The sequence below is a fragment of the Musa acuminata genome, chromosome BXJ1-2, assembly GCF_036884655.1.
Source record: "Musa acuminata AAA Group cultivar baxijiao chromosome BXJ1-2, Cavendish_Baxijiao_AAA, whole genome shotgun sequence".
Lineage (NCBI taxonomy): Eukaryota > Viridiplantae > Streptophyta > Magnoliopsida > Zingiberales > Musaceae > Musa > Musa acuminata.
Window position 1 is genome coordinate 26,515,610 of NC_088328.1, and position 13,014 is coordinate 26,528,623.

At 40.9% G+C, this 13,014-nt stretch overlaps 1 protein-coding gene, 1 long non-coding RNA gene and 1 pseudogene across 5 annotated transcripts; 2 read left to right on the forward strand and 1 right to left on the reverse strand.

Annotated features, from left to right (window-relative positions):
* Nucleotides 1-1,396: 1,396 nt before the first annotated feature.
* Nucleotides 1,397-5,104, forward strand: LOC135605888 (uncharacterized). 4 transcript variants are annotated; one of them, XR_010484595.1, is made up of 5 exons: nucleotides 1,397-1,808; nucleotides 2,918-3,198; nucleotides 3,306-3,639; nucleotides 3,779-3,994; nucleotides 4,250-5,104. It is a non-coding gene; the product is annotated as an uncharacterized LOC135605888 (long non-coding RNA). The 4 variants fall into 4 exon arrangements; XR_010484592.1 differs by having other exon boundaries at nucleotides 3,306-3,994; XR_010484593.1 differs by having other exon boundaries at nucleotides 1,398-1,808; nucleotides 3,357-3,994.
* A 632-nt stretch (nucleotides 5,105-5,736) lies between these two features.
* On the reverse strand, nucleotides 5,737-8,469 carry LOC135605883 (pyruvate dehydrogenase E1 component subunit beta-3, chloroplastic-like; annotated as a pseudogene).
* Nucleotides 8,470-11,356: 2,887 nt separating this feature from the next.
* On the forward strand, nucleotides 11,357-12,508 carry LOC135605903 (protein TIFY 5A-like). Its single transcript, XM_065096504.1, has 3 exons — nucleotides 11,357-11,498; nucleotides 11,575-11,683; nucleotides 12,174-12,508. The coding sequence occupies exons 1-3, from the start codon at nucleotides 11,437-11,439 to the stop codon at nucleotides 12,390-12,392; spliced, it is 390 nt and encodes a 129-aa protein (XP_064952576.1). The 5' UTR covers nucleotides 11,357-11,436; the 3' UTR covers nucleotides 12,393-12,508.
* Nucleotides 12,509-13,014: the final 506 nt, after the last annotated feature.

The window sequence follows — 13,014 nt, forward strand, 5'->3', positions numbered from 1 at the left end:
GCTTTTCTTGTCGTAGTACATTTCATGACTGTACATAATAGACCACCAGACAATTCTTTTCTCACAAAGTCTTTCTCTTCTCTTCTATGGTAGGATCTCGTGGCATACATTTTCTTCGCATTATTGTTGGATTGTAATGGCTATAGTTTCATTGCTTTCAATGGGATCACTAACTACAGAGATGTTCTAAATGTCAATAGGCAATTGGGTTTTATAAGCATATCAAATTGAGAATTGTGTTCGAAGCATGTTTTTGCCAATGGACACCAAGATCTACATTATCCATGGCTAAGCATCCCTGAAGCCCCACCTCACCTTGACTGGTCTACAAACTTGCAGTGTCATACTTGTAGTTGTAGAATCGTGCACGGCCAATTCATGGATCAACACAAGTAAGCAAGCATCCATGATTTTAGATCACATCAGTGGAAAAGATTGAGCATCTCTGATATCATTGCACATACACCAACTTTCCACTCGACTGCGATGAATTCATGCAAACCTTTCCTACTCATTGTGGAAGATCAAGTCTAATAAGTTAGGGTTGAAGTGTAGTGGGTGGAGCTTTTCTTTCGGGGCTTAGGATTCCACCTGTAACGTGACACACGATAAAAGCTATGCAGGAGGATCTTTCTTCATGGCAAGAGCGTATGTCGATTGATGTCGGATTGACTGAATCATTGATCGAACAGTTTGCATTGACTGAATCACTATATTGAATTATACAACATAGTGAAAAAAGAATGGTAGAATGGAGCAGAGGAGGAGAGAACAAGGAGTATTATAGGATTCTTTTCTTTGTCATGCTTATAATAAAAAGACCTTAGATATCTTTGAAAATAATTAAAGAGTTGAGAATAATATTTATTTTTCTAAAAGAAAATTAAAGGATCTAATTAGTGAATCAAACTTATCCAACATCTGATTCTTTAATTGTTCTGCATTCTTCATGCTAGTATTTTCTTTTATTTGTAGATAATGTGATAGAAACAAGATTGGAGATTAAGATCTTATAATAAACTGTCAAAATTTTTATCAGTTAAACTAGCTAACATCTTCTGCTTACTACTAGTTTTAGATATTACAAGATTGATGGATCTTGTGATTTAGTTTCGGAGTTCTGTTATATCTATCCTTCTAAATTATGTGAGCAACATTTTCTTGCAAATCTATCACTTCTGAGTGCTTTAGATTAAAATTTTGAATATTTCAACTAACTTTTCGGTTTTTTGTTTGGCCGATGTATGGTTAGGTTGTCACGTAATCCATCCCTATTTCATGGCAGTAAATAATTATGTAAATCATACATATCGAAATCTTTATGATGGCATATTTTTTTGATAAGATGTGTTGAAGGAATGCAGAATCTTTAATGTTCTTAAGCAAATTTTGTTATTCATTTCAAAAGCTTTTTCATATGATTTTTTAGCTATTTAAATCATTATTTTTATATATTATTGTTGATGAGAATTATTGTTTTATTTTTTATTAGAATTGTTCTATATTTTATTTCTTTCTTTAAAGTAAAAAAAACCATGTTTTTTAATGTTTATTTTTTATAATATTATTACAAAATTCAATAAATTTTTTTTTTTATTTTTGATATTCTAAATATTTGGAGCAATGGCCGATGAGACATCTTGTCTCGTGGCATGCTTGGAACGCAGTCACATCGCCTTTCCGGGGAGCAGTGGTGGAACGATGGTGATGAAGGCTGCTGGCGGTGGAGGGCGTGGTGGCAACACTCCAAAGAGCCCTCTGGTGACTGCACTGGTGGTGAAGACTCTGCTTGGCATTTCAGATATGAGGTGATGCCTTTTCGAGTTGCTTTTCTTCGCTGTTTTCTTCTTCTACCTTCAACTCAACCACATGCTCGGTTCTTGTTTTTGTTTTCATAGCTTTAGCATTGTTCTTTGCTTAAATCTGACCAATCAAAAATTATTCTTACCTCATGGAGACAAGTAGATTGATGTATTCTGTGTTTCACATTTATATGCATTAAAAAGCATAAAGAAACACTGAGTAAACATAATTACTAGATTTCTGTCGTTCGGTATAATGCATGGTTCTCCCATGCAGTATTTCTCCTTCTTTAATCAATAATCATACACATAATCATGTGTTTGAAAGATACATATGTAGCATATTGTTAGCTATGTATTTCCTAATAGTTTTGGGAATCCTGGTAAGAGTTGTATTGGATGATGAAGTTTCCCTCGAGCTGTCACGGAGTAAATGAAGGGTTTCCCAAGTTCAATTTGTGTCGAAATGCATAGTTTAGCCAAAAATGATGTATGGAATCCAATATGTTATATAATTGTTGACTTTGGATCAACATTTGTTTTCTATATCCAACGATGTATATGTTATTTAACAATACCAATGCCGATCCTACGTCTAAACGAAGAAAGTGAAAGGTTACGTTAGGTCATCGATAACCAACATAAAACTATGTCCGATCTGATGAATCGTAACTATTGTTATTCCGAGAAATATTAATATCACTAACATAGATCTCGTAATTTAGATCATCAACTATATCATTAATATTGTCAAAATCTCATTAGCTCTCGTCATTGATTATTATTATTATTATTATTATTCTTTATTTTTCACATGATCTGTATAATTTAGGTCATGAAATTGGGTTGTCAGGTTGCATCAGATACACATGTTTCTCTGGAGACCCTTGCAAGCACTCAAGCAAGTAATTTTGTTCATATTTGCTTTAAATTTGCTGGTGTTTTGCGATGTCTCTCTCGTATTTTAGAAACCTACTAAGCTGTAATCCCTGGAGTGTTGATCCAAGGTTTTTTCTTTTGCGCTATGTTCCTTTTTCCTCTCATTTCTGTCTTCCTAGAAGGGATATGTTGTCAAAAAAATCTCTTCTTATGCTAGCAGTCTCTTGTTAATGCAGCTGTTATGGACATGATGTTCCAAGAAAGTATATATATACTTCAGAATCTCTCTTGAATATCTAGAGAAGCATCAGCAGATTTAGTCTTCCGGATGCAAGTGCCAGAATCCATGATGTGGTCCTTGAATAAACAAGTGGAAGACAATCGAACATGCCATGGCCTCTGATGTTCTCCAGAATGTGTGCTCTGTACACCTTTGAATTCTGGCAATGTGTGGAAAGCTCACTCACAGTCGATACAAAGGGGTGGAAAGCTCAGGATTTGGGATCCAAACAAAGAGGTCAGTCAGGTGGTCCACTCTCCAAATTGACATTCACCATGGTTTGGCCTTTGTTCTTGATTCTTTCTCCTCCCCCCCCCCCCCCCCCCCTACTCTTCTTCTTTCAGAGAACTCGTGATGCACATCACAGCATACTCAAAAAGACTTTTTTTCTTTAGAAAGCTGAAATATCCATCTGGAGCATGCGTATCTGATGGATAAGTTCATCTGTATAGATCAGACTGCCATGCAATGATTGTCACTAAAGATCTGGAGGCACAATTTACTATTCAAGCAGGACCACCTTGCTGCGGAAGAACAAGGACAAAAATGTTTGGGTTTGGAACCTTTGTTGTTTTCCCTGGAGTTACCGGGATAAGCTTCCCCATTTCAGAAAGACACTGCATTTAATTAGTATGTGGCGCAGCATCATAATAAGCCATCACAAGCTGGGATTCTGTGGTATGATGACTATCTCGATCACACTCATCTGCACTCATTAGAATTGCTGAATTATTTACTTGGAAAAGCCATGTCTTCTTCTTCTGCTGTGCCATGGAAGGAATCATTAGAATTTATTTAGTTTGTATTATGGTGCCAGTTTATTCGATGTTGCAGGCCCTCAAAATGATCATGAAAATCCAGAAAACTAGTTGTCATTTGTCGCTTGCAGATTCAAATTGTGATGTGTAGGAGGATCTCAATCAAAGTTGACTCACATGTGATCGGACATGAGGATCCACATCTTGCTAGGAGGATCTTATTGAGCTGCTGCTGCCCATGTGATCCAGCAGGAGTCGGAGATCATCTTGGACCGGTGAGTTCTACCGTTCCGGTGCTCTCTGTTCCATAGGTAACAGTGGTGGTTCGAGGGAACGAGGTACAGGGAGTAGGTAAAGTTGTTGGGTGCCACGACCACCTGAAGGCTCCATGTCTGCGCTCCTTGCATCAGCTGTTTTGTTCTCATCCGAGCATGGCCGCAGCGACCTAAATGACCACCTCCTTCCCCATCGTACACTCCCTGCTCCTTTCCTCCATCCTTATCTTGACCTATTCCAGTCTTTGTTGGCAGTTCTTAAGATCCAGCAGGAGATGTCCTTCGGAGCCAAACGGTTTCATCCGAGTCGAGTTGGGAGTCCTGACATGATGTTGTCATTCTCTTCCCATATAATGGTAGGAGAAACCCAGCGGCACACTGCCAACTCCAGTCCACTCCCTTCGGAGGAGAGTAAGATGGAGTCCGAGCCTCGGTCTCCACCGCCACCGGCATCGAGTGTCGATCTTTCCCTCACCTTGGCCTCGTCTTCCTCCCCGTCCTCCGCCGGACGCCGCGGCGCAAGGGACTCCAGGCTCTTCCCCTGTCTCTTCTGCAACAAGAAGTTCCTCAAGTCACAGGCACTCGGAGGCCACCAGAATGCCCACAAGAAGGAGAGGAGCACCGGGTGGAACTCCTACCTTTACCTCCCTCCTGCGGCCGGCGGCCACCACCTCAAGCCATATCCATTCTCCCTCGCCTCCCACTCTTGCAGACCCATCACGAGCAGTTACCCCCTCGGCCATCTCTCCGGCAGCTTCAGCTCCTACTGCACCGATGCCGTCGATCTCCTGAATTGGCAAAGAGCTTCTCATCCTCAACAGCCACACGCGCAGGAACTTCTTGGCTCTGCAGCCGCAGCAGCAACAGCCGCTGCTGGTACCACCACTACGGTTGGAGAAGACAGGACCAAACTCGATCTCTCCTTAAGGCTCTGGTCTTAGGTTGCTTATCTGCAGCTGCTGCTACTTTCCCTACTCCTACTGCTTTCTTGTTCATTGTTTTGTTTGCGTCTTCCGGTTTGTTCTCTTACCTCTAGTGGCTCACTGCTGCAGCAGGGTGGCCATGTAGGAGGATGGGTTGGAAGGGAAGAAGAAGACTATTATTTGTGCATGATATGGCTACAGCTTGTGTGTGCGGTGGTGGGACATTGACATCGTGTAGTGGTGTCCGTTTGCGGGCGATGTTAGATCATGTTCCCCCCACCCAAATCGATCATATCTTTCTTGAATAGCTTAGCCCATCATCAATCAATTCTTAGACTTGGCTTTCACCCCTGACTGCTATAACCTGTAAACCAGTCCAAAGGGGAGCATGAACGCCATGCATTGTTGTTGGACTTAGCAGGTGATGATCCCTCTAAGATACGGTACGGTGAGCTGCCGAGATTGGGATCGCGACCTCAGCAGTACGTGTTCGTGGAACTCACTGCTGAGTCGTTGGACACCAGACTCTTCAGATACGGTACGGTCAGCTGCCGAGATTGGGATCGCTACCTCAGCAAGCAGTACGTGTTTGTGGAAGTCACTGCTGAGTCGTTGGGACACCCAACTCAGTAGGCTTTCGGCCACGCCAGCGCAGCTGATGCCAGTGAGAGTGACACCGCAACGACCCAATTTTAGTTTCGGCTGTGAGCCTCACGTGCCATGGAAATCGAAGGCTTTAGGAAGACGACTTAACCGTTCCAATCTATTCCATATTCTCATTCAACTTCCATTACTTTATTTCATCTACACTTCTTTCCAAACCAAATTAACAGCCATCTATCTATACATGAATCCAACTCACTACTTGCTTATCAAAATGGAGGGTTGGAAACCAATTTGCAAGGTCTTCATCATTCAACATAACAGAATCATTAAAAAAAACTCAACTAATTTAGCTTGATAAAGATCTAGCAAGAATATATCATGACAGGAATACTGACAGATACGATGCTCGCAAATCTCATCATAGATTTGTGAGTATTTTTTTTTAAATTATCATCAATTCTAAATCCGATTAGCAAGAATCTTAATATGACTTAAACCATATCAAGTAGCCACCGCAACCACCACTGGATTCCAAGAGTCTTTGGAGCTGTGAAGAAAGCGAGAATACAGTGATGGCAACCAAACGAATCATTTGCAGGCCACGAAGACTGCTGCAATATTTCACAACAGTTTGCCGTATAAATACAAGAAGAAGAAGTCCTCCCACTCTGTCACTTCTCGGTGGTCCAAATAAATGATTGAACATGAGAGAGACGGCGAGACTCCAGGAGTGAGAGACAAAGAACAATGGGAAGAGGAGTCTGCTAAAGATCTGCACCTCTGCAACTGCAAGGGGCAGCACAGGAGCAATTAATTAGCCTAAACTCGAAATAAAAATGAAAATGTAATCCCACTTAATACCATCTATCCGAAATAAGATGCAGTGATACCTCCATTATTTGGAGGAGTCACCTACATGGATGTTTTATCCTCATTGAGTTCATCAGCAAAAAAGGGAAAAAAATTCAGTTTTCTGATGTAGACCAACCGCACCTGCCTTGTGTCAGCGGCACATGAGTTCTCATCGATGTACCATATCGTTGTCATTATTCAGCATGTCTATTGCTACTAGGCCAATGTATATATATCTCACAGCCCCTCAAACACTAATCCTGCATGGATTATTGTCCTTATCACTATCCAGCAATTACTCCTCTAAATATAATTTTTGTCATATCGTAACAAAAACAAGACTGTTTTAGAATGGATAACAACTAGGATACTAGTCAAAATTACTATTTATGAACATGAAAGTAGATTTTTTTTTAACCTTTCATTATATTAAACCGCAGATGAGATGCTCTTAAACAGACTCGAATATAGAACCTGAATGATACGTTAAAGAAAGACATAAGCAACACATTAACAAAATATGGAAGTACCTGATCCTGTCTCAGCTTTTGCCACGGGTAACATGATTGTCGGCAAGCTTCTCGTCTTGTTGACCTTGAAATCATTGCAACTTTAACAAACATTAGCTTCCATATTATGCCTTCTCTCATGAATGATTGGTCTTTAATCATTGAGCTCCGCAACTCAACCCACTTTCTGCAGTGTTAACACAGTTAGGACCCATTTGCTTTGACCTTGATGCATGTTTCATGGGTTGGATTATCCCATTTCTACTCGAAAAATGCTTCTCTTTCATCTTAGAAGCTCATGGGAGTAGCAACACTGTGTGGTTGTCTTGTTGATAGTGAGAAAAGATACCTCTGCAGCATCAGTATCTTCAGTATTTTCTGGTTGATTCTGGTTTTGCAAAACTGCAAGCAGTTTAGGTAGTAGTATTTGTACATTCTAAAAGTAGCTGATGATGATGATTTTGTATGTGGACAAATTACCTGTCAGCCATGGTAGGACCTTGGAATCATGAACCCAAAGCCATGACAAGTTTAGCTTCATCAATTCTAAGTTTGATTGATCTTTGCACAGAAGCCCCTTGTTTGACATATATGAAGCACCAAATAGTTCCTGGGCCAAAACAAGGAGTGAAACCAAAGATACCTATAGTTTAGAAGATCAGAAGTGTAAGCAATCAGCTCACTGAAAGGAAAAAAAAAAGGGGAAAAAAACAACAAACTATAAAGTTTTGGAGAATTGGAACAAGTATACAAACAAAAAATTCATATTTGAAATCAATAACCTGGCAATACCCTCTTGGATGATGAACAAATTGCCAGAGTAATAAAACTCCGGCAATAATTTGGAGCCAAGCTCAAGCCATTCAGAAACACTAAGAATTAAAGCACCTTCTAGTGGCAGAGTTGCTCAACTGCAGGCACAATTTGTGCTGGTTGTACCATAATCCACTCATTCAGAGTCCCAGCATAAGGTGTCAGTACAACCTGTGAAGACAAGCATATGATAGGCACATCCAAGTAGTCCCAGAAGTTGCCAATTACGGCTGACCTAAGATTTGCACTGATTCCACCTGTTCGCATGCATTCCTCCACAATCAAAATTCAAAGCGTCTTCTTGACGGAGTTCCCAATGGTATAGAGATAAACGGTTTCGGTGATCTGATATTGATAACCTCAGGATCATAGTTTTGTTCACTAGCATCTTTGCAGCCAGCATCACATGATACCTCATGCATGAATATATAAGAATTGTAACATGTTCTCCGGGTCGAACCATCTCAGCCTCTCCAGCCAGAGCACATACTCTTCGTCAGGGATCCTCTCCTTCAGATTATATAGTAACAGGTACTCAAACAGCACTTCAGGTTTTTCACTCCTTATTGCTGCTTTCATAAGCCCTTTGCAGTATAAGGTGTCGAGCAGGCAACCATTAGCATTATAAGGTCTTCTTCACCAAGTTGCCGTCAACGCCTCCAGGCCCTCCAATAACTATTGAGATGGTGAACTGGCCACCAGAAGTGTAATGAAGAATACCACAGTTATTCAATATCTAGTTGAAAACCAGCAGGAGGAAACCCATGTTCATAATTCATACCCGTTCAAGAATCTAACAGAAGACACAACAGAACATGATAAAGCATAAGAGTTCATGGTGAGTAACCAAAGATCCAAATGCAATCAAGATTGGGCAAGGTCAGTCCGATTGGATCAATGAGCTCAGGACTGATTTAAAAAAAAAATTAATGAATTGGCAAGTGGATAGAGAAATATAAAGCAAAAAATTGAGAACATAAAAGCTATATATGTCAATATTCATACATACTTGCCAACAAATCTCATAACCATGAAAATGGATCTTGCTTTTCCAAAAAGTACAGAACAGACTTCAGCATTAGTTGACACCCAACATAGCTTAGATAAGATTTAATTAACCAAAACATAGTATTGGTTGTAGCATTAGTTGACATCAAATTTCGGTTACCACATTGGAATTTTCATATAGCAACATTGTCAGCAAGCTTCTTAAGAAATTTAAGGACCCTGGCTCTACAGTAGCTACCAGGTACTTGGAGCCATTCGTATCAGAAATACCACTTTGAACCAAAATTCTTACAAAACAAGGAGTCTGACCAACGAGTCTCACTCAAAACTATGTGCTTTGATCAATCCTGTACCACTAGGACTGTCATGAGCCAGCAATAAGCTTTTGAACTACAGAAAACATATAAAAGTTGTCTACTCCTTGATGCAACAATCTAATGAAACCAGCAACAATTTTCGGTAAGAAAATGATATTTTTGACAACAGACATTGATGCCTATGCAACACCAAGTGACCAGGATATATCTCCAGGTTACCAGGTTAATCGGATGAAGGAATATATACTTAACCCCAAAAAGCCTTTCAAGTCATGTGAAATTGGGAAGAAATGATAAAAGATTTAACTGGAAATATTGCGATCACTAAATGTGAATGGTAAAGATTAGAATGTTATGGTAAGCAAGAACTTACCCAGGCTCGGAGGCGGCGGAACTTGTAGCCGCATCAACCTTTGTCTGTGTCCGACAAGTCGATGTAGATACCAAATGCAAGCGTCCGGAAGACATCGAACTTGACCGCGGGAGCGGGATCACAAACAGGAATAACAGAAACAAAAAGAAGCAAACTTTCCTCGAAGGTCACGAGAAAAGAATCCCGGAGAAGGTTGGATAGAATCCAACCTGGAAGGGATGTTGCCAAGGATTCGAGACAATGCCACGGAGAGTCGACCGGATTCGTGGAAGCCAAGAGGAATTCCGCCGTCTCCGTCGCCGCTGCCATCCCCGGGCGGATCAAATCACAAGAGGGATGCGACCGAAGAGGCGATCTGAGGATCGAATTGGCGATGATTAGGGCGAGTAGTAGCCGTCGGATGCAATGTTTTCGAGTAAGGATCGAGATCGACCCTCCAATTAGTTACCGATCTCCACCATCCCTTAATCATCTGACATTTGACGGTCCATCCGTGGTCATCTCTCCACGAATCGGGCCCACATGTGTGAATGGTTGAGATCCCAGATTGAGATCAAGGGAACGGTGGATTGTGGAATTGGAGAAATAATCGGATCTCACGCATCGTAGAGGATCCCAATCGGATCTCAACCACCCCTTCTTAATCTTTATTATCGTCGAAACCCTCCTCCCTCATTCCCGACACGAAATAAGTCACACTCTTAATGTATTCGAAGATCGACTCAGCCACCTAATTTTCCATTTATATCTTTTATATAAACAAATAAAAATAATATTTTTACCAATGTGCGTCGCGTGCTCCGCGAGCTGCGGAATCGACACGGTGTCAACGGCGGGTTTTGGACGGACGTTTGGGCGTCGCCTCCGCGCTGCGTCACTCCAGTCGACGTCTCTGATCGATTCTTGTGCGCCGTGCGACGATTTCCACGTGATTTATTAGACAAGCATTTACGTAATACAACAACAGCAACACACGTCATTTTCTCGTGCATGTGAATTATGCTTGGATCTGAAAAGAGACGGATTGTTCCCAAGATTCGCCTAACATAATCTTTGAGAGATTTCGTTTTAGATATACTGTGTGATGATGTGCTTCAATCACTGCGTAATTTGCCCCTTTTTTAGTGTCTCGCGATTTCCACGGTCTTTAAAGAAAAAGGAAAACGGGCTTTCCTCTCCAAGTTATGGAGGAAAAGAATATTAAGTTTTTGTGGCCTTCTAATCTGACGGTGCAGATTTTGTTGCGAGTCAAAAGGTCGTCAGAATAAACATGATCCAGCGCGGTGCAGTCTAAGACGGGATTACCAAATTGACTGAGACGTTTGATTCTTGTTCAGTTGACTAGTAGTTGTGATGACAAGTTAGTAATGTGTTTTTTGCTTTCAATCAGTGTGGAAATTGTGCTTCCAATTGGGGCCGTCAAGTCAGTCACCCAATAGCCAGCCAGGATGAAAAGGTCCATCCAATACGAGTTGGGTCCTACCGTTGTCGACGCGAGGGTTTCAAAGTTTGGCGGTCTGCATTGGATTATGTCGGGTCACATTATCACAAAGAATTACATATATTTTTATTATTTTATTTTCTTATCAAAGTTACATTAACACGTGTAGTTTTTATTTTATTTTGGTAATAAATAAATAAATAATAAAAATGAGATTCGAACTTATCTAAGTTAAAATAGAGATTAGGAATAGAAAAATTAAATATCGGCATCTTAGTTAAAAGAACTTATCTACTAATCGCATGGCAAATCCAAACTCGGACGCCGGTAAACAAAATGGGAATGGGTGGTGTCTCTCCACGCCCACCTCCGCCCTACGACACGAGGAACACATGTTCCACGTGGTTTGGTTCGCCGTCACGACCGACTGCTCTTCGTGCGTCGTCAGCTACTGCTTAGCCCGGTGCGTGTTGTGGAGACTATAAAGTCCTACTTCTCCCTCTCGCTTCTCTCTACTCCCCCTCGGCATCTGCTTCGTCTGATCACCAACCAACCATATTTCTAAAGACCAAGGAAGGAAGGAAGAGGAAGACACGAGACATGATGGGAGTTGGCTGTAATCCTATCGACCTTCGACTTCGTCTCGGCAGCAGCAGCAGCAGGTATTGTGTTCTTGATGTCATCAAAACCTCAAACATGCTTCTGCTTTTAACTCGGTGATGATGTACTTTGGTGTAGTGTGGAGGAATCGTTTGGGAATTCAGGAGAAACCCAGCAGCAGCAGCAGCAGCAGATCACAATCTTCTACGATGGTCGGATTTGTACCTGCCAAGTAACGGAGATGGAGGTTCGTCATCTCTCCCATTAAATATTCCTCCTATTTTGTGTAAGAAACCTGAGCTCATACAGCGAGTCTTTCTGCATCGTATAGTGAGTTCATTCATCTATGTCATCTGCTTCTTCAGAAAGTTCTTTGCTTCTGTAATCTACGTTATTACAATTGTCTTACAAGCATTTCATTCTCTCTATCAGTACTTAATTTAAACCATCCATAAGACAACTAAAATTTGGTTTGTTGCACCTTTCATTCTCTCTACAAATCATGAGACAACAAAACTAAAATTGTGTGGTATACAGTTCAGATGTTTGTGGGTTGAATTCTCATAGCCATTAGTCTCTTTGCTCTGTGCTGTTAGCAGACCAAACTCTGGCTTTGCTGACTCTTCAGAACATGAGATGGTTTTCTAACTTAATTTCTTGATCCAAGAACAAAAATATTTTTCATCATCATGCTACAATGGATGATGTTTTGGTTTCTTATATATTATTGGAAACAGGCAAGAAACATCATCTCCATGGCCGAGAGAGAGATGGATGACCAGATGAGGAAGAAGAACGAGCAATCTTCTCTTCTTTCTCCACAGCAGAAGCCAGACAGTGCCGAGCTCTCAATGATTCGATCACTGCAGCAGTTCCTTCAGAACAGGAAGTCTAGACAAAGTGCACTCCCTCCTTACAACGACAGACTGCATCCAATGTTCCCTGTTAAGTCATAGCAAGCATACTATTGGTTTTGAGTTCATTTCATGAGCAAATTAGACATCCGCACACTGTCGATAGGCTATTTGTGAATATAACTTGTATGCAAATGATGGAAAAATCACAGTTCAAATACGGTTGATTTTTGTTACAGTCCACAATGCAGTAGTGCTGAGTTTCCAAACTTCTCCATGAAACATGTTCAAGGATTTTGTTTTTTTTTTTTTTTTTCCTTCATGTTACACAGATGGACAACCAAAATTCTTGTTTGTTTATCGAATTCGGGGTCGGGGAAGAAAACTTTTTTTTTTTTTTTTCCTGTATAGTCGAATGGCCTATGCCCAAGTCATCCAGACTTTTCAGGGTGCAAATCCAGAATAAGAACAAGAAATCTGGCAGATCATTGATAAATGCTTGCTGTTGAAGAGAAAATGTCACAGTTCAGATTCATATATGAAGGTTGAGAATAAACTTGCACCAAATCACAAGACAAGATTCATGTCCATGAGCTCAAAGGAGAAGATTGATAGTTTGCATCTCTTCTGTGGAGGCTCATGTAGGAGATGTTAGCTTGGCAGAGTTAATAGGCATCTCACACTCCAAAGACCATGTCTGCAGATGCTGGTTCTTATAGCTATA

What these genes read in the sequence shown, in the direction of transcription:
- LOC135605903 (XM_065096504.1), top strand. Translation starts at nt 11,437, where the DNA reads ATGATGGGAGTTGGCTGTAATCCTATCGACCTTCGACTTCGTCTCGGC. An exon ending in CTCGGCAGCAGCAGCAGCAG is followed by an intron (nt 11,499 to 11,574) that starts GTATTGTGTTCT and finishes ACTTTGGTGTAG; the next exon opens with TGTGGAGGAATCGTTTGGGA. An exon ending in GCCAAGTAACGGAGATGGAG is followed by an intron (nt 11,684 to 12,173) that starts GTTCGTCATCTC and finishes TATTGGAAACAG; the next exon opens with GCAAGAAACATCATCTCCAT.